Source organism: Magallana gigas, chromosome 3, assembly GCF_963853765.1.
Source record: "Magallana gigas chromosome 3, xbMagGiga1.1, whole genome shotgun sequence".
Classification (NCBI taxonomy): domain Eukaryota; kingdom Metazoa; phylum Mollusca; class Bivalvia; order Ostreida; family Ostreidae; genus Magallana; species Magallana gigas.
Window position 1 is genome coordinate 5,332,457 of NC_088855.1, and position 20,481 is coordinate 5,352,937.

The following is a 20,481-nucleotide window of genomic DNA, read 5'->3' on the forward strand; positions in this document are numbered from 1 at the left end:
CATTGCATCAACCATTAATAAGCCCGGATGATAACGTTGCAAAATTTTGCGAGGTGTCCCGAGTACTTCCGAATGGAGAAAATATGTAAACATTTCCCATTGTAAATCTCCGTAAGAAATTTGTTTTCCTTCCTGTCAACTTTTGTGAGTGAAAAGGGATAATTTATCAATGAAGAGATCTTGGATATTATCCATTTCATCGATTTCAACTTTACGTCTTTCACAGGTGTGTGTATTTTTATTAAAAATCACCAAAAAGTGATGGAAGCAATAACTTGGGACAGACTATAGTAGTGTTATCTCAGACGAAAAAAATTTAAAAATGTAAATGTACACAAATGCATGAATACAGATTAACTGTTTTTTCATATCTCTAGCAGTGTGTCAAACATAGACGGTTTGGATAGTTTACTGTTAAGATGGAATCCGGAAGCTAGAGATGTATCGCCCTCAGGGCCGAGGTATCCCCGTCTTGCCCCGTCGTCAAGGGAATGTCTCGCCCTCAACAGGGAGATACTTCCTACGATTAATCATCGTTTTGTGTCAAGTTCCTTCGTGGTCTCGTATTGTTTTTCAATTAACTGGGTGTGCATGTGTAAATACAAACTTAGCATAGTACATCGTTAATTTTGTTATTACATCCATCCAGTAAATTGATTTGTGTATATAATTTTTAAGTCTGTTTTACAAAATTCTCATGGATGTATATAATGGTTCGAACCGTCAATAGGAAGATAAGTAATAACACATTCTGCGGGCTAAAGTTGATAATCAGTTGTATTATATGTCGGGGGCACAGGTCCGGGATCAAAAATAAAACGTGTTATTCTTCATCTATCATCCTGACGATTCGGCTTTGAGTCACGAAATTTTAAATGCATTTAATATCACTCTAATTTTTGGTACATTTTTATTAACCATGCTCGTTACAATTCACATTAGTCATGTGGAATTTATTTTAGGCGTGACGTCATGTCGATGTCGTATGCATGCATTCTGAAGGTGTCTGAATACTGACATTGCAGCACGGGGGCTTTTGAAACAGGATGTCATTGTTTTCTCAAGACAATTCAACATCCGGGATACCGGGAAACATCCTGGTACCGAGAGAAGTTCTCTGGCTGACTTCATGGTGCACGTTTGAACTGACTGTCTGCAATCTAAACCAAAACAAGATACCACTTGTATAATATTATTAGTTAAAAGTCATATCAAGCCTCCAAATTTAATGCAGACTTACCGGATAGTATAACATCTTTTGGGTCTTGAGAACAAAAACGAATCTACAATGGAATGATTCCGATGTATAATATACAAGAAGTATATTTTAGATTGTTATACTTTCATGTTAAATACTGAAATCTGATTGGTTAAGACGCAGTTAATAATATTTACTATTACCCTCAGCGTTAGCAACGCACTTGGCAACGGGTAACATTACAAAATGTTACATGCGCGAAAATTATGCGCGTACGGTTCGCTGTAGAATTCACGTTATTCCTATATAAAAGCAGTAAAATTTTCTTAAAAATTTTAAAAAAGACATTCAGTATAACAAAATAAATAGTGCCTGTTTGGGAGGATAACAGTTGAAATTGACACCCCTCGAAAACCATTGTCAACCTCCGCTTCGCGTCGGTTGACAATGGTTTTCTCGGGGTGTCAATTTCAACTGTTACCCTCCCAAACAGGCACTATTTATATAATATACAAATCTATAATTCGTTAAACCATACATTGTAATGGAATTGGAGCTTTGTAAGATATTGTTACACGGAATATTGTTACACAGTAACCAATACCCAGCTCTCGACGTCATGGAGTCGGGACCTATTTTTGATCAGAGATTTCAGAGCACGTGTTTGGCACCGGAAGCTGTTGAGTAGACTGTGATGGAGAGCTAAAACAGAAGGTGGATATTAATTTACAGTGTATCGTTATTAAACCTTAGTCCTAGGTAACTTAATATGATTATGTCTTTCGTGGTGTGTTTGAGTTGAAACCAGTGAATTTATTAAAGTGGACAAACCTGATACTATATATAGTATACTTACGTGTCCTGGTGACAGAGGCGTCAGATCTGTGGTCATTTGATGGAACTCTGAAACCAAACACCGAGAATTTTAAATTTATGTTTATACATTTTCTGATGGGAGAGAGTTTTAAAAAAAAAATAATATCATATTCCCTAATTTTGAGTGTTATATTTAATGTCCCAAAAGGAATACTGTATAGATCTTCCATTATTTTGTTTTAAAAATGTATGAAACAACTAATGTTTTAGTGATACTGCTTGTTTCCTTGGTAATATACATGTACGTTGCGTATCTGGTAAATTTATATGGATTACCAAGTCACTGGTTCCTTTATGTTGGAAGCACCGAAAATAAATCTGAAAACAATCCTTAGAGATTTAGTAGGACTTCATTTCAGGCATGGGTTCTTGTAAGAGTTTCTGACAAAACTTTTAAGTATTCCTCGACAATGACCGATTATTGATGAATTCAATCTCATGCCCAGGGGAGCTCTACATGTATAGTAGCCCCGAACATGACGCAATGTTCGTCATTTAGTTTAAGTACCTCACAATTAACAGGCAATGGAAGTGTCTAATGGCCACAGAGCAATAACAGACTACAAAGAAATGTTCGCCATTGTGTGTAGCGGTATGAGGTGATAATTAAGTGCACATACTTTATGATTTTAGCGGAATTGTCGGGAAAAATCACGAACCACAGAATCCTGAAAGATTACTATTCAGTGACGTCGGAAGCAAGTTGAAAGGGGGGGGTAGACTTATCAAAAATCTTGACAAGCAAAAAAATAGTAAAAAAAGGTCTTTGGTTACGGTTATGTATAACTTTGCCAAAAAAGTATGTGTTGGAGGGGGGGGGGGGGTGGGGGGGGGGTGGTTAAGCCTCCTGGTTCCGACACATATGCTATTACTCGGATACTGTTAAAAACAAGATTGAATGTGTGTGTGATATTGGGTATTTTTATACCATACAGTGAATGATATAGTATTTAAAACTCTCTGTCTTACGGATGAGGAGTTGGCCATGCCATTAGCAGTCCCCGGGGATGGTGGTAAGCAGAGGAGTGCGGGGGCGCTCCTATCAGACCAATCAAACACCAGCTTTCCTGGAAAAGTGACGTCGTCACTACCAGGGCGATCTGAAAATGCAAATCAAACACACTCGTGACGTAATCAAATATTTATGAACATTGTTTTTTATTTATTATTAATGACAAATCGTAGACATATACCAACACTTATATCATCAATCGACATATATGCCATCTCAGCTCTTTTAGTCACGATTTATTGGTTAACCCTTAACACAGTTGACTTTTTTACGCCAATCGAAGTTTCACTGACATGCTAAGGCGCCGGATGTGAATTTGATCCAGTGCGTTATTGAGATAATGAGTCTTTCCTCGTAAAGAATTCCAGACAGGGGTTCTCGTTAGCGCGGGATGTAACAAACTGAGCGCGTCCTTTGTCCCATGCTGACTGATAAAGCGCAATTAGGAGAGAGGAGATCAACAGGCCATGAAACATTTATATTGGTTGTCATCGTTGTATAAATGTTTAAAAAATCTCTCTCTCTCTCTCTCTCTCTCTCTCTCTCTCTCTCTCTCTCTCTCTCTCTCTCTCTCTCCCTCTCTCCACCCCCCCCTCCCACACACGCTAACATCTATTAGAAATATATCAATGCGCATATATGGATGTACCGTATAAAGACCTATGTCTCATTTAATGTCGGACCAGGGGCGACACGGTTACTCAATGATTTGCATACTATAGTATAATTATGCCAATTTTAAGAAAATAAAACGTCAAAATCTGGTTGTAGTTTGAAATATCCAGGTAACTTCGATCGATTTAAACTTGTATGTTACTGTTGGAGATGTTTTAACTTTCTCGGCATGTATTCAAAGGATGCAAATTCAAAGTAAAATCAAACGTTTTATGGCAAGACAGGTAATAAAGATTATTTGAAAAACAATTAGATGTGGGGTTTTTTCGCACATCAAAGAATTATAAAGATGGTTTAAATGCATTAAGTCTGTTATCTGCAAATATTATGTTACTAAAAAAGTAACTCACAAAAATCCGACTATACATATTTATACGTATTGTTTTGTGTGTACCAAAGAATTGTTTTAAATGTTTAAAAACCTCCATGGACATGCACACATTCCTTCCACATTCGAATATTGTCAACAAGCCAAAATGGACTGGGACCATTGTCATCGGGTTCAGCTAGCCAGGCGTTTTACGTCCCTTCGAGATAGTTTACTACTACACGGATATCACGTAAACCGGTAAAATGTCTATACTGTACACATGTACTCGATATACTCACTTTACCAAAAGTTGCGGGCTAAAATTCTGATTCATTTTATGAGATGCAAATAAAAATTGTCTGTTATGAACTAGTGCAGTTCCTGGTGCGTAATATATCTCTCATAGGCAATAGTCAGTGCAATCTGATTAAAACCAGATCCTCCCCCTTCATATTAACTGTCCCCACGAGCGTCACTTCGTACATGTATGGTCCACTGGAAATGCTTAAATTATCCGTTTTGTAACAAAAACGTAGAAATTTATACATGCTAATGGTCATTTATCAAACCCTCTCTGTGACGATAAAACAGTAGCGTACCAAGAAACTTCCTGGTGGACAACATTCAGAAGTCGTTGAATTTTCATCGACAATGGATTTCCAGGACAATGATTTAAAATTAAACATACTAGTAACTTATTCGGACGGAATCAAAATTAAAGTTTTTTTTTAATGTTTAGCTTTTAAATATTACCATTTTCAAGAAGAAAATAAAAAAAAGGATAAACTTACCATTTTAATTAGTGGTGTCTTTGACATTCTCTGTGTTGATCGATCCCACTATCTGATGCTTATCTTGGAAATCAACGGAAACTTGCGTACTCCTGTACGTATTGAATTATTCAATAAAGGAAGCCTGGAAATACCGCGGGCCCACATCCTTTGATGGTGAGAGTCACACAAAGACAAAAATGGCCGGCGCCGATCATCAGCGACCTCTTCCTCATCATCGCCAGTTGCAATCATCTATATCATCGATTTCATGCTCGTCTCGTGGGCGAATCCAGAATTATTTCCAGAGGAAGGGTTTGTTTGCCATGATGGGAGGAGCCCTATTTTTATAAATATGCTATGTGCAATCAAAAAGTATGAAATTTCCAGTGGGGTCCAACTCGACCCTTCCCCTTCATATGGAACCTTTGCCACTTAATTCAGTCTTCGAAGTTCCCTTTAGAATATTTGCTATCACCACCAAGATCTGCGCTGCGGTGGCTCCACCCGGGCTCGATTTAATTAATACAATTTTTTTTTCTTCAACTTCGTTGACATTTTGTGTCTTAGGCCCCATGTTTTGTCAATCTGTATTATAAGTTCAAGATTCGAAATAAACCGATTTTGTATCAACTCAAAAACATTTTCGAATGGAATTGTCATTTTTGAAGGAATAAGGAATCATTCTTTAAGTATTATGAGGTGATAATTTCGGTCGGGGAGTGGTCAAATCCAATAAAACCCGAAGGTTATTGGGTTTTAGGGTTCAAAATTGATTCGTAATGTTATCATAGACAAAGAAAATTGAAAATGTAAATATTGTAAAATAAAATTCGTATTTTTGTGAAAATATAAGAAGTGTGTACTGTGAAAAATCAAACAGATAATACAGAATGGCATTTGCCTTCGATTGCTATGACCCAGTAGATATACAGCGTAAAAGATAACGATGAATACAAAAATCGAGATTTTAAGTCGTAAGTTGTAAGAACTTCTGTTCTAACCATTTGTATAATGGTTATTGTTTATGCAATAAATATGTTCAAATCAAATTTCAAATTAACAAATACGTTGTAGTTATAAAACAATCTAATTAGAATTAGACCCTTCATCTCACTTTTTTTTTAAAAAATATGGTTCACAAACGATAACCATATATAACAAAGAGAGATGAAATGTCTAATTTTAATTACTGGTTATAAAGAAGTTATACATTAGGCAATATTTATCATACCACTGACTGTAACTTTGATTATTAGTTTTGGAATAGAAAAGAATATTTTGATTTCTTCAAATTGTTCCAAACTTTGATATGTAATTCATTTTTCTACATCAGGAACTTATATTCTACTTCATGTTCCTGGTAACACATAGAATAAAAAATATAGACATGTTCTGCAAAACAATAAAGTATATGTGCTACATGTAATGTATAATGATTTTTGTTTTAATTAAAGAAAAAAGTGAATTATTTTGTTGTTCGATGAATTCATGTACAATTATTGGGTTTTATAGTGGTTGGAAAAGAATGAATGTCTCCTTGGAATATACAATTGAATGCACAGTATATTTAATCTAGAAAGAATAATGTTACCGTGACCAACCAGGCAACGCTCAGGTCCGGGTCCGTAGGATAGAACCACAGGGGCTTGTGTAGAGAAAAAAACATCGATAAAAAAAGGGGGTACCTTAGACGAAAAATATTTTCCTCTAAAGTCACAGATAGAACTACATTCAATCAGACGAGACCTTTCTTCCATTATTTTCTATTTTTCCCCTATCTCCGTAAAGTGAAGATTTATACAACACAGTTCCCTGATTTTATTTCATGTTATATGACATTTTACTTTTTGGATATATAGTATCTAAAATAGTGAGGATTTAAGGAAACTCGGAAATATCACGTTCCGTTTTGGGTTTTTTTATTATTGAAGTCACATAAACGTTTTATTAATAAGCGTGCAAATGCGAAGTTTTTAAGTGTCTTTTTGACGCGGATCAAGTTTCACTTTTACGGCAGAGAATGGTGCTACATGTTATTTGATGACGGATTTAATCATTTAACCAACAATATAGAAAAAAATCATGCCGGTAAGTATATGAAGCGCAGTAGAAAAGTCAATATACCATAGTTTATCCTTTCAAAAATTCCAAGATCACCGGATTTGTGCAAAACTCACAACTCGGACAACATATGGTAACAGACGTGTCAAGGTTTCACAAGTCGTGTAGAAATTAAAATATCCGTGGCAATTATTATTGTCAACTAAAATCCCTCTCTCGCAGTAGAGGGTCGATTATAAATGATTGGCATCAGATTAGCTGAAACCTTCCCCGTGTTACACTCAGCATAAAATGATGAAAATGATGAAATTTCCAGTGTGTGGACAAATAGAAGTTATAGAACAGACTTTTTATTTCATAGTATATAGCAATAGGCATTACAATAGATAAAAGTCACATGCATTGCATTTAAGCAGTATGTATTTTGTAGGATAGTATGTATTGGCAGGAAAATCAATGAAATTACTTGATAACTTCACTTGTACATTGTAGTAAAGGAAATTCTTCACCAGGCACATAAAACACAAATATGTTACGATACTAATTAACTCATTTCACAGTCAATTGATACCCTTTCACAATTAAAAGAAATAAAACATTTCAATTTCATTTACAAACTAGAAGTTACCAGGTAATTTATGAAAAAAGTTGTGCATTAAACATAGTTCCGTGTTCAAAATTGGATTCTTTCTCTTTCATGACCTGAAGCTGAATGTTTTTGATTGCCTAAGGGAGTATATATTAATGTGAATGTGTAAAGAATTCATTGGTTAAATAATGCTTTTTTTCCTTTCAGCCCAAAGGAAAGCAAGGTACTAAGGGTGCCAAGCAGATAGTGGAAGAAAACAAATCAACACTTAAGTTTTATCAGTATGTCATCGGTGGAGTCAATGTTAGTAACTTTTTAAACAGTCATTTTATTGATAGATTTGGATAATAGTTTTGAATAAAATGATTTGAAATTGAGACGAAAACTTGTTCGCTGTCATAAAGTATTTTATATAATTGTAATTTTTGTTGATTTTTGGACCTTTCTTTCTTGATTAAAGGTTTTATACTTGCTGTTGCAATATTTTCTCTTCTGGGAGTCCTTCACAGCACTCTATGTGGTAAGAAAGGCAGTCATTATTCATATTATGTACAACCACATACATTGTAGTAATCAAGATTATGCAAATGCAAAGTACAATATTAAAAAATAAAACCAATTTAAACTTGATTGCTTTTCTAGTTCCTTTGGCTGTCCTCGGTTGCTCTCTGTCTGGGTAGCTACCAGTTCATGGCCAGCATGGGGCGCGCCAAATACTCGACGGACGGAGGTTTGCTAGACAGTGGTATTGATCTGAACATGGAAGCCGGCATGGCAGAGTAAGTAGTTAATGGGAGGCTGTGAGTTATTTTTGTTATTTTTGGTGTTAGAGGCAATGAGTGATTTCTAGTATTCAGATGAGTGGTTGATAATATTGAGATATGAATGCTCTGTGAGATGCCATAATTATTTACTGCTTTTCTGTGTGTTTTGAAATGAAGAATAAGATTCTGAGATAAAATTCATAAAGTATGTTAATTGTTTACATTCCTCTCAAGTTACTAGAAAAATCTCTGCATTAGTCAATACTATTTTAACTGAGAGTAGATGGGTCTAGAGAGGTCCACGTTGATGTTGATGTTTCTATTTCAGGCATGCCAAGGACCTAGTCCTCCTTACAAGCATTGTGCAATGTCTCAGTCTGGTATCTAACTACTTCTGGATATTATGGCTAATGGTAAGTACTTGATTACACTTGACAATGTCTCTCTAATCTATCACCATGTAGTTTATGGAAATCTCTTTCTCTTTGATTACTGATACAATGTCAGAGCCTAACAATGTATCTGGGAAGTGTGAGACCAGACAAAACCAAGATAAATCTTGCTTCATATCTCTCTATTCTAGTCCTGTGGATCAGTCTTTCAGGGTTTTACTTATAGGCTCATCAAGTAGAGATGTTATAGGTATCATCAGTTTTAAGTTCTTGGTACATGTATAAGGATTTGGAAGAGAATAATAGTTACAGGCGTGAAGATTACTCTGTGTCACAACACACTCTGTGTCACAACACAAGTAGAATATTCTGGAATGGATGTTAAACAGCACTAAGTCATGTGTATAAACCAATAAATGTACTTATAATAACATCATTTTCCCCACATTTGATTTATCTGAATTGAATTTGAAAGTTTCTACTCCATGTTCTTTTTTCAGGCCCCAGGCCGGGCTTTCTATCTCCTCTGGGTCAATATTCTGGCCCCCTGGTTTTTTGCACCACCCCCAGAGGTAGACGAGAAAAAACAGAAGAAAATGGAAAGAAAGATGAAAAGACAATAAGCTAGTTTTAGGAGATTTATTTATTGTTTTGCACCATTCATTCCTTTTTCTATTCAGAGAATGATGAGAGCCTGTGATTAGTGTGTAATAGTAATTTTTATTGTAACAGTTTGTGCTGCAAATTTTTTTGACTGTTAAAAAGTTTATACATGTAGTAGAATATCATGTTAATTCTTTCATTGAATTAAGTGTGAATGTTTGCAATATTGTAATGGACTGGTATGGTGTCGTTTCCCTTAATGGTCACATATTTATTGTAGCTCATGAATTTATAAAAGCATTCTAGCAACAGTCATTTGTGTATAGACTACAACACATAGTATTGTTTTATCAAAGGAATGAGATACGAAGATTTTCACACAGTTGGCAAAAGACAGTAACTTTCTGTATACTGAACTTGTCTGTTTATTCAAAAACAGAGACTCATTGGTTTTGAGAAGTTCTCTTATACCGGTAATTACATGTACTGATATACTATCTTACATTGAGAATTAGAGTTTGATTTTTTGAGTGTATTAAAGTGAAATGATTAACGATGTCAATCAAATGCATACCGTAAAACATGCTAATAGCAAAGTGCCATGGTCAAATAATTTTCACTCATTATAAATGTAATTTGTTGCATGTTTATCGGTTCAGTTCATAAAATGATATGAAACTATCTTCACTTTGAAAGGGAATTCATTAAAAGCATGTGCACTGTAACCCTGTTTTACTGTATTCATGTAATGTCCAGAGGTTATGTTCACACAATATGAATATTGAATGAATACCTTTGTAATCAGATTTTCATAATTTTTCAATTTCTGACAATTATTGGATATTAATACAATTTTTTTTAAAATTTTGATTTGACGTAATTTTAGAGATTGTGGATGTAAATTATTGTTTAAAAGATTCATGTATTTGTAACAAATAAACTTTTTACAAATTAAAATACTGGTACATATCTATACCTGTATAAGAAATGTTTAATAACAGTAAATAAAATCATTTTGGGGGATAAATTTTAAGCTTTGGATTAATTGATGACAGTGGGTAAGAACGTTTTACATTATTTATAGTGTAAACATTTTTAATACAAAATTAATACATAGGTATTACAGGACGTGTCATTTTAAAAACATCTAGAATTACCAGGTAATTCAAGTCAAAAACTTTAACACAAATGGAATGAGAAATAAAAAGAAATACCAGACACAAGTTTTTCATTTTTATTTTATATAAAATGCAAGTATCGTAGAGATTAATATAAAAACTTATGGACGGAATTTGTGTAAATTGAACAGATCCTAGCCTGATGCACCAATATTCATATAAAAGTGCAAGGTATGAACAAGATTGCTGATTTTAACATCCACAGCAGAGCTCACCATAATGAGTAACATACAGACAGAACAATAATATCAGCTGACATTCACTACCTAATTATGTACTATACACATACAGGTACATGTATTTCAACTACAGGTACATATGTATGTAGAGGGATTAAAAAAACCATTGCACAGTTAACGTCACTCGAACACTAAATAAACACCATCCCCTCACAATACACAAAAATGCCACTATATTTCATAATTACCACCTATACATGTATATCAACTAAGCAATGATTGTATTATATACTGGAATTTATAAATGCATTTCATCTACAAAAAAAACAAACCAGACTGGCAAGATGGACCTGCTGGAAGGTTTAAAGAATACAAATCTGTAATTGACTTCCTTCAAGTCAAAATATGTTAAATATCGCATGCTGATGCAGGATTCAGATCTTTACAGTTAATCAATATCACCTTATGATGGTGCACATAAAATCATGACTTGTGTAAAGTTCAAGCTGATGTTTTAAGTCACCCAGTCTGGGGCTATGAGTCCATGTCTCTGTAGAATAAAGCAGACCCAGATAACTTTTCTGAACCACCGGCATCAAACTCTTGTCGCTGTGGGCCTCGGGAATACCCCTCTCGAGTCATATTTGTGTTATCTCGGGAGAGGTTCATGGATTTTTTGAGCTGTTCATAGCTCCAGTTCATTTGCTGAATTTCATTTTGATGTCTACGCTTGCTGTCTTCCAAGTCTTTTAAGAGATGATCGTTTGTGTTTACTAGTGACCTACAAAAAGTTCCAAGATCAATGAGGCACTGACCAAAATAACAGTCATCATAAAGAACTCATCAAAGAAGTGAATCTTGTTTAAATTTTTGTGATATGAACTGACTGGTTAGAATATCTTTTTACGCTTTTGTTTATTTGATCTATGAGCTTCTATAATATCAGTAAACATGAGCTGAGTGACATTGAATTGTGACACCCTTGCCCCGATATCCATGCCAACAAGAGATATAATAGGTTTGAGCTTTTATATCATTCATTTCAAAATACAGATTGAAATAATTTAATTCTGATTGTAACGCTTCATTTGATTGGCTAAACAAATTCATATATTTCGTATAACATAACTTGCCTACGTCACAATACGACGTGCGTGTGAGACGTATTAATCCGCTTGACGTTACGTTTAAATTTTGTACAAATTAACATATTTTAACTAATTAATGGGATTTATTATCTAATTTAAATAGTAGAAAATTAAATTATTAGGAATAAATTTAATTTCAACCTATGTTAAACGAGTACCGTATAACGGGTATTTTCTGCGGTTGTTTATTTTCTGCGGTATTTTGCGGATAAGAAAAATCCGCAAAAATTCAAAACGCAAAATATTCCTTTAACCCTCTAACTAATAACTAATTTTGACACTATTTAAATTCAAGCTATAATTTTCAAACGTGATCAGTCCGTTATTAGGGGGCTCTGCGTCGTATTTCACACCTTATTATCTCATGCTACCTGTGTGATATCAAATATAGCTAAACAGATATAAGGACTGTGTGTTTAGTCGAGTATGAAATCAAAATGATCTGAGAAAAGTTCACAAGCAGTGTTTAGAAGACTTGTAAAACATTTGAGAGTTAGTTCTCATTCACCGTGAACACGGTAAGAATGTCGATTGTAAGATATGTAAAGCGCGGAAGTATTCTTCCAAATCCTAATGTTATCGGCAAGTTTATCCCCTAGATCGATCCAAGAGTGTAACACAAGGGTGTCTGAAGTTATGGATAAATCTACAATGCCAAATTCGAGCAAAAAACGTGGTTCATATTTGACCTATTCACCCTGGGACCGAGCCATAATCGGGAACTACGCCGCTGAACAGGGACCTGCCGCAGCTTTGAGAAAATTCAAAGCCGATTATCCAGAATTAAAAGAGTCCACGACAAGATATTTTAGAGATTCATATAAACGCGAGCTTACAAACAGAAAAAGACAATTAGACTTTGAAATAAAATAATTGAAATTGAAATAAAAACGCTACAATAGTGTAAGTTTGGTTCTCTAGTTTACGTTCCCTAAGGCAAATCCGGTAAACATATGTATTTTTTTTGTTGTGGTCTAATGTAACCGCAGAAATTGAAAACGCAGAATATAATTTGATACTTTTTAGGGGTTAAACCGCAAAAATTTCAAGCCGCAGAAAATACCCGTTATACGGTATAACATAACTTGGAACAGCTTATAAAGCGTAAACTGCCCCAAGTTATGTTATATCGTATAACATAGGTAGAAATTATATTCATTCCTTAATTGGACTGACTTGTGACTCTGTTGTAGCATGCTGGCCAGCTCCTGAACCTGCCCAAACTGCTTCAGTCGGATCTGTAACATCTCCACCTCAGACTTCAGAATCTCATTCTGTTGCTGGATATCATCTGTAAAGTACATCAATGCAGCTTACATGACCCCAGATATTGAAAAACAGTGTACATATATAATAAGATATATTAAATTTGAAGGATTTATACAATGTATGCAAACTGAGATCTTGAAACTTTCTGCTACCTGTAGAATTACTCGTGGATCATCAAGAGGAGTGCATAAACACATGTAAATAAAATGTACCAAAATTCTGAACTGAACTAACTTAAAAGTTGCATTAATTATGCAGACCACTGAAATTACACACATCCTTATAGAACATATGCATGCATACACCGGTACACACAATAAAAAGCTTCATATTCTAGTGATCTATAAGGTCTGTACCTAGCTGGGCTGGATTGAGGCTGGAGACTGTTGTGTGTTTTGATTCTTCAGTTTCTTTCAGTTGAAATGATAGCTTTCTGTTTTCACTTTGATATTTCTGCAATTTTTCTTTCAGTTGATCCTGCCAAAGAAAAACATTCAGTGAAATACTAATGAAGCAACCTCAAAATTTAAGTGTATGTACCGGTACACTATAGGTACATGTCAATCAATTTTAGATTTTTTTTTTTCAGAGGAAAGGTAAGAAAATGTGAGCCAAGCAAAAAAATCAAATCTCTACTCTGTACAGCTTAAATTGAAAGATGCCACAGCTTGGTCCACTAAGGCCCCACTTACCACATCTCTGTAGGCCTTTGTAAGGGAGTTTTTCAACTGTGTCTCATTGACAGAACTGTCAGCCAGGTTAGCTTTGGCTGCCTCCTCATACTTCCGTAGTCGATAATTCTCATCCTGGAGAGTTTTTAAATGACCTTTAAGCTTTTCCCTCTCTTCCACCTCATCCTCAGACTTCAGGAAGTTTTCTATCACACCATAGGCCAGCGCTGTAGGGGTATTCAAGGTTGATTTAATTTATTATTACTAGTGTTGTCAAATTGTTTTTTTAGTAACCAGTTACTCGCTTACTTTCCGTTCGAGTACTTGGTTACTCGAATGGTTTTTCGATATAGTTTTCATATCTATTATTTATCCTATCTCCTTTACTTATCAGTAGAAATAAAATATTAATGTACTTTTATGAACTTAATTTAAAATTAAAAATTCAAACACGCACAAAATCTAGTAATCTACATAGAATTTTACGTCCCCTGCTCTATTAAAATATTTCCACGGTTTTGTTTCTGCAGCAGTGTCTTGCTAAATAATGTTCCTCTCACTTGTAAAGGTCTAAACGAGGTACCCTGTATTTATAACACGTCTTTAGTACTTGTATACCCCTTGGTAATCAAAGCTATCAATTATGTAAACTCTGCAAACTAATCAAAACAAATCGATTTGTGAACCACGCAACAAGTAAATGTGTTTGTATGCATAGAATGCCATCTATAAATATTTTCTGTAATTTTATCATGTAACATGTAATTTTATCCAAGTAACTAGATACCAGTTTTACTATCTGATATTCCTATCATTGGGTGGTTAACTGAGTACCAGCTAACACTAATCCTTACAGATGCATCGAGATTGTTTCACTTCAAATGTATAAAAGTATAGCTAATTCTAATATTGATTCCAATAAAAATGTGCTACTTTGCATTCACTAATTAATATGCTATTCAAATATATTGACTATCAAAGATCTACACGTAAATGTTTTATAAAAAAAGAATTCAGGATTGTGAAACAAACAGTAAACAAAAATACAATAGTTTTGGGGATTTAAAAAGCATGAAAATTGTTTGGAACAAACAGGTTTGAATTAATTGATTTTGCAATTTAACCTTTGAACTTGGCATGCTTGTGGAGGGATTTAGATCCATTCCAGTAGCGGTCAACTAGATCTAGAATTTTGAAGAGGAAGGCTCTATTCTCAGGGGTTTCTGGTGCCATTCCTCGCGTGCTTCCATTTATAGTTTTTGATTCATCAGGGGATCTTTGATGGTCTGTTCCATTCACTCTATGAATTCCAAAGTCATCCTAAAAATGAAAGTCAATTATCTTAGCTTGTCAGAGTTGTTTAAATAGTGTTTTACTTAATTAACAGTTGAAAATTCAGAATATGGACAATTTTTTAATCAGTGGATAAAAGAGGTTGAGTAATAAACAGAAGTCTTTTGATTAAGTATTTGATTTCAGAAATCATTTTGTCCAACAAATGCTTCCATAGCTGATAATTACAATTTAGCCATATCAATTACAAAAAACAGTAAATACACTTGATTTCACAGAATTTCTTGCTCCAAACAGAAACTGTGTCAAACGCTTGCTTCCTACCTCTACTTTCCTGGAGGGGGCGCTGTTTGATCGCTTATGTGCATCTTCCTCCTCTCCCAAAGATCTTCTTCTCTGGGTGGGAACCCTGGGCGGGTCCTGAGTGAACTCCCTTTGATTTCTGTTTTGATCTGCATGAACCTCTGAAAAATTCATAAATATGAAGTTTGGTTGTAGCAATTGAATTAACAATAAAAAATGTTTCTATCAATAAATACAATCCTGCTACTTTATTCAGTATCATGAGTTTAAATGAAAGAGTGTCATGATTTGAAACAGCTCACTGGGAATACAAATACACTGACAAATGATTGCCTCTAGCACTGACCTGCATTGGGGTGGGGGGTGAAGTAGCCGTGACTTTTGAACTTGTTGTAAGCTTCTGCCTCATCCTCATACTGCAGGTTGACATCATGTCTGAAACCATAAAAATTCAATATTCCCTTCATCTATATAAAATATAAACCATTTGAGAATGTGGGTGACACATGTGGGTTTCTCTGATAAAGCACAGATAGATTCAACATCAGGATTGCAGTAACTAAATGTAATTTAAATATGGTACAACAAACTATCAAATCATTAGATATTGCCTTGTCTTACCTAGATTGTGGGTCATCATAAGAGGTCACATTCACCACAGGAATGTTGGGATATTTCTCCGCATAAGTCTTTAATCTCTCATCCACCTCTACAGGGGCTGGTGGGGTGAGAGGCCTCTACGAAAACAATGTTTATCTGATCTAATAGGGTTTTGATCTCAAGGCTTACATTAAATTCTGTTATCATTCAGACTTCTGCCCCTTTCATACCAGTTTAAGGGAGGGTATGAAGTCTGTTCAGTTTGGATATTACATTGTACATGTGCATTGTATTATTTAAATTTTAAAGATCTGAGAAAAAACTATCAGCATTACTTTTATAATCATATATCAATTGACTTGAAATTCAGAAAAATCAAGAATCTCCCAAGATAGAGAACTTACCTCCCATGGACTGTCTGTTTGTTCTGTATCCAAACTTTTTAACACTGTGATTCAAACAAGGATAATATTAATAAAAATTTCAATCAGTGTACCATGTATTGGTAATTTGAGAAACTTTATTAAGAAGTCAATGAATTGATAGCAATTGCTTTGAGCATGCATTATTCATGCAATAACAAGCTTTTGAAATAAATCTTCAAAGCATATGAATTGAAATAAACATATGAAAAAGAATAAAGCTAAAAATACTAACCATCCAATGAATACTCCTGCATCTGGTCTTCTCTGGCAGATGACCCAGTTATAGGACGAGGTCGACTAAGGTCACCACCTGACCTTGCAATGAGGTCGAGAACAGCCACATCATCATCATCTAAGGCTGAAAAAAGTTTAAACTGCTATAAAAAAAATTACCATCTATGGTATACATAAGAACATTATATCAAACTCATTACATTGTACCACTCTAGATGTTCAGAAGCAGTCATACCCACAACTCCTTTTCCAACCCCCCTGACCATTTCCGCCCTTGGGTTTGGTGCTCTCTGGGCAGGCTCCTGTTGTGGGGGGTGGTGGGTCATCTCTGTGGCCTGACTGGAGCTGAAGTGAACCAGGGCAGCCTGTCTCTCCCGGTCCCTCACCCCTCGGTCATCTGATCCAATGAAAACATCAAGAGGATTAGATTATTGGAGATAGACAAAATAGGCTTTTACAAGAAAAATAGTTTTCTCTTTGCCTTACATACTATGGTACATGTAGTAAAACAAGTACGGTAAACATTTTCCCTAAATGAAGCCAATTTCACATTTTGAGTGTCTCCATTTAATAATATAGTTATTGATAGATTACAGTCTGAAATGCAACCTGCAAAAAATTGGACACTCTCAACAAGGGGTCACTCAAAATATTTTTCTTGGAATAAAGAGCCACCCTGATCATTCAGGCACACAAATCCTCACTTATCATGTTATTAAAAAAAATTAAAAAAAATATTGTGACTTTAATGATGAGATAGCATACCCAGTTTCTGAAGATTTGGTAGCATATGAATCATATAGAGTCTGTAATCTGGCTCAGTCCGGGTAACTGGATTCAGCCGGAGATCCAGATCCTTCAGATTTGTATTGTATCTGAGCCTCTTTAGTTCCTCCATTGTCTCTATATTGTTGTAATATCTTGTCACAAGTTAAGGGTCATAAGTACATATCTTTCTTGTGGGCATTAAATTCTTAATCAATAGGAGAATCTACAGAATTTTAAAATGTGTACATGTAGAAGTAAAATAAAGTTATTCGCAATTACTTTACATAAATAGATGTACTATAACTTTTTAATGATTTCGCTTAATTTGGTAAAGGATACAAGTTTAACTTTTCCAACAGTTTTAAATGTTCCAATCCCTGCAAAAAATATCAATAAGTGTAATTGCTAAAAAAACAATCAACCATTGGTGCATGTACTATTTACTAACCCAATGTCAACAGATTATCAAAACTTGCTATATCAATTGAAAGACATTGAAATCATCCATCAGAAAACAAAACACAGAATTTTTTTAACCTGAAGGCTGGCAAGGGAATTTCTTGAAAGATCTAGGGCCTTTAATCTGGAAAACTTCCGCAGAGAATTTCCCAGACAAACAACTTTTTCATGATAAGTCCCTGGCAGCGATAAGGCTTTAACATCCTCTGAAATAATAAATCATAAATTTTGACTCATAAATGTATGACCTAAACAGATAAAGAGAGAATTACAAAAGTAATAATGACTAAAAACAAACATGTAATTCAAAGTCTTTTTGATCATGTTGATAATTTGAAAACTAAACAAATCAGATTGAGGGCAAGTCAAATAAAACAGACCTGTAGTTGTTTAGTTTAAAAAAAACCCTTAAAAATTGCGTTGTTATTCTTTAGTTCTAGTAGAATTTACAGGAGCATTTATTTGCCAAAACAAAACAAAAATTAATTTTTTTTTTATCAAAAATGAAAATAATGGTAAACAGATGATGTGTTTATTGGACTGGCAATATATAACGGCTACCTGTAGTCAATGGAGAACAAAGAGTGTACAATATATATTTTACACAAGAGCAAATTGGAGAGTACCGGTACATTTCTATGGTGTTCCGATGGGGCCACTTCGACCTTCGCACTTTCGGTCGAAGATGCGAGAGTGCGAGTTGCGTAGGCGAAAGTGCAACGGCGAAGCGCGAAGATGCGATGGCGAAAGTGCGAAGGCGAAGTAGCGATACTACAATCGCTCCTTCGCCTTCGCAACTTCGCGCTCTCACCTTCGCACTTTCGCCTTTTTTTATAGCATTCAGAAAGTCTCGGTCGATTACATAGAATTTAATGCAGGCACCGTACTCGGCAAGGTTTTCCGATTAATCCATGATATTTTTGGTACACATGCGCTAGGACATTGTGCTTACTATGAATGTTTATAAATATTTTAATGTGTTTGCCTAATCATTATATACTCAATATAAAATGTAATGTCCACCATAATGAATACATATGCACTTCCAGACTCCTGTCACTTACCAGCTCTCTGTTTACCGTGGATCAAACACAGTAACATTCTAATTTCATTATGCGACACTCCTTGCTCATGTATGGATCAAGAGGGGGAGAGGGGGTCCGCTCCCCAGAAAATTAAAAATTAATAACTTCACACATGCAGTATAGGGGGAGAGAGGGTCCGGATCCCATCCCCCGGAAAATAAAATCTCCAAAATATGTCTCGGATCCCCCCCCCCCCCCCCAACAAATATAATTATCCATCCATCCCCCCCCCCCCTCTAGAAAAAGTTATGGATCTGCGCAGGCTGTTAAAAATAAATTCTAAAAAGTTCATCGTCTCCCTCAGATGTCCTTTTATACAGCTAAAATTGTCTTTAAACGATAGAGAGCTCCACAATTATAAAAAGGCGAAGGCGAAAGTGCTAAGATGCGAAGGCGAGAGTGCGCAGTTGCGATGGCGAAGGTGCGATAGTAGTATCGCTTCTTCGCCTTCGCAACTTCGCACTTTCGCATCATCGCACTTCGCCATCGCTTCTTCGCTCCTTCGCCTTAGCAACTTCGCACCTCAACCTAAAGGCGCAAGTGCGAAGGTCGAAGTGGCCCCATCGGAACACCATACATTTCTGCTTTTATGGGTATTTATTAACTTCAAAGTAACTGATAATTTGTGAGAACCCTGGTTCTTTGAATTTTTCTTTAGCTTATTGCATAAGTTTAGCTTAAGAGATATAAAATACAAGAGGTTCAGTTTAAAACATTGAATTTATTTTTTGAAAAGTTGCGTAGAAGCCCCATGAGCAACTCACTAAAAAAGGGGGATTGAGGACAACTATCAAACCTTTCCACTTTGGCCATAAAGGTTCAAGCAAGATATATCCATTCTTAGTAAACAAATAAAACTTATTTATTGATATACTGCTGTCCATTCCCCTAACTTCTAACTCTGCCAATGAAAATGGTCTTACATTGTCAATAAATATCTTCGGATGCCCCTGATTTATTAATGTAACAGGTATGTTTCCAGTGTATGTTTCAAATGTTAATTGACTCTTAGTTTGACATTTCAAACCTATATCAACAAGCACCTGTTGTTTACAATATCTGATAAGAATCAATGACAAACCACGTGTTATTTAAAATGTCAAAGAATTTTTGGTGTCACCGCCGAACATGTTTAAACTTGTGCACATCACAATTTAATAACAATCGGCAACCCATTAAACTGATCTCCTGCACATATTGCAACATGGTCATTCATTCAGAGAATTGATTCGGTGTCTTCAGTTTAATTAAAAAAAACAATCGGTACATACATTTTAAAATATTTTAGAAAACTTGAATAAGATAAAGCTCATATCTGAAGGAAATGTCCATTGAAATGAGATGGAGATTTTGCCATTCATGATTTCTGTGCACGCGATCTCGGCATCTGTTTTTGATTATTTCAAACACTTCTAGAAGTTAAGTTTCTTACCCAAGTTATCATGCTGCAGATTTACCCGGTTTCGAATCACTTCTTCTGACAAAGTAAGCGCCATGTTTTCAAAACAATGTGTAATGCTCAGTCTGAAGACTGGATGAATCCGGAAAAGAAAAAGAAATAGCAATAGATATTATGCAAAATAGGTAATGACATTATTTGAAAACAACGTAGGTTA

The 20,481-nt window shown here is 35.1% G+C and overlaps 3 protein-coding genes across 4 annotated transcripts; 1 reads left to right on the forward strand and 2 right to left on the reverse strand.

Moving 5' to 3' along the window:
- Positions 1 to 893: 893 nt before the first annotated feature.
- Positions 894 to 5,277, reverse strand: LOC105321113 (uncharacterized). Of its 2 annotated transcripts, none has more exons than XM_011419317.4 (6): positions 4,863 to 5,277; positions 3,044 to 3,174; positions 2,055 to 2,101; positions 1,803 to 1,900; positions 1,241 to 1,283; positions 894 to 1,160 (listed from the first exon to the last, which is right to left on the reverse strand). In XM_011419317.4, the coding sequence occupies exons 1-6, from the start codon at positions 4,887 to 4,889 to the stop codon at positions 943 to 945; spliced, it is 564 nt and encodes a 187-aa protein (XP_011417619.3). In that variant the 5' UTR covers positions 4,890 to 5,277; the 3' UTR covers positions 894 to 942. The 2 variants fall into 2 exon arrangements, with proteins under 2 accessions (XP_011417619.3, XP_065934265.1); XM_066078193.1 differs by lacking the exon at positions 4,863 to 5,277 and adding an exon at positions 4,184 to 4,443.
- A 1,521-nt stretch (positions 5,278 to 6,798) lies between these two features.
- Positions 6,799 to 9,629, forward strand: LOC105321114 (transmembrane protein 208). Its single transcript, XM_011419319.4, has 6 exons — positions 6,799 to 6,932; positions 7,702 to 7,797; positions 7,955 to 8,014; positions 8,137 to 8,273; positions 8,587 to 8,671; positions 9,151 to 9,629. Exons 1-6 carry the CDS (start codon positions 6,927 to 6,929, stop codon positions 9,271 to 9,273), a joined length of 507 nt encoding a protein of 168 aa, XP_011417621.1. The 5' UTR covers positions 6,799 to 6,926; the 3' UTR covers positions 9,274 to 9,629.
- An 844-nt stretch (positions 9,630 to 10,473) lies between these two features.
- LOC105321115 (centrosomal protein of 72 kDa) lies at positions 10,474 to 20,447 on the reverse strand. The gene is made up of 15 exons (XM_011419320.4): positions 20,298 to 20,447; positions 17,859 to 17,986; positions 17,661 to 17,698; positions 17,319 to 17,473; positions 16,789 to 16,950; positions 16,552 to 16,677; positions 16,299 to 16,342; positions 15,916 to 16,031; positions 15,641 to 15,729; positions 15,316 to 15,455; positions 14,823 to 15,018; positions 13,720 to 13,925; positions 13,384 to 13,504; positions 12,935 to 13,049; positions 10,474 to 11,391 (listed from the first exon to the last, which is right to left on the reverse strand). Exons 1-15 carry the CDS (start codon positions 20,359 to 20,361, stop codon positions 11,145 to 11,147), a joined length of 1,947 nt encoding a protein of 648 aa, XP_011417622.3. The 5' UTR covers positions 20,362 to 20,447; the 3' UTR covers positions 10,474 to 11,144.
- Between the last annotated feature and the right edge of the window lie 34 nt (positions 20,448 to 20,481).

Coding starts and splice junctions, on each gene's coding strand:
- LOC105321113 (XM_066078193.1), bottom strand. CDS start 4,258: ATGACAATGGTCCCAGTCCATTTTGGCTTGTTGACAATATTCGAATGT. Junction 1,901..2,054: donor CGCCTCTGTCACCAGGACAC/GTAAGTATACTA, acceptor CTTCTGTTTTAG/CTCTCCATCACAGTCTACTC. Junction 1,284..1,802: donor TCCATGACGTCGAGAGCTGG/GTATTGGTTACT, acceptor ATTCCATTGTAG/ATTCGTTTTTGTTCTCAAGA.
- LOC105321114 (XM_011419319.4), top strand. Junction 7,798..7,954: donor ATGTCATCGGTGGAGTCAAT/GTTAGTAACTTT, acceptor TCTTGATTAAAG/GTTTTATACTTGCTGTTGCA. Junction 8,015..8,136: donor CCTTCACAGCACTCTATGTG/GTAAGAAAGGCA, acceptor TTGCTTTTCTAG/TTCCTTTGGCTGTCCTCGGT.
- LOC105321115 (XM_011419320.4), bottom strand. CDS start 20,361: ATGGCGCTTACTTTGTCAGAAGAAGTGATTCGAAACCGGGTAAATCTG. Junction 17,987..20,297: donor TCTGCAGCATGATAACTTGG/GTAAGAAACTTA, acceptor TTATTATTTCAG/AGGATGTTAAAGCCTTATCG. Junction 11,392..12,934: donor ATGCTACAACAGAGTCACAA/GTCAGTCCAATT, acceptor AACTTTTTGTAG/GTCACTAGTAAACACAAACG.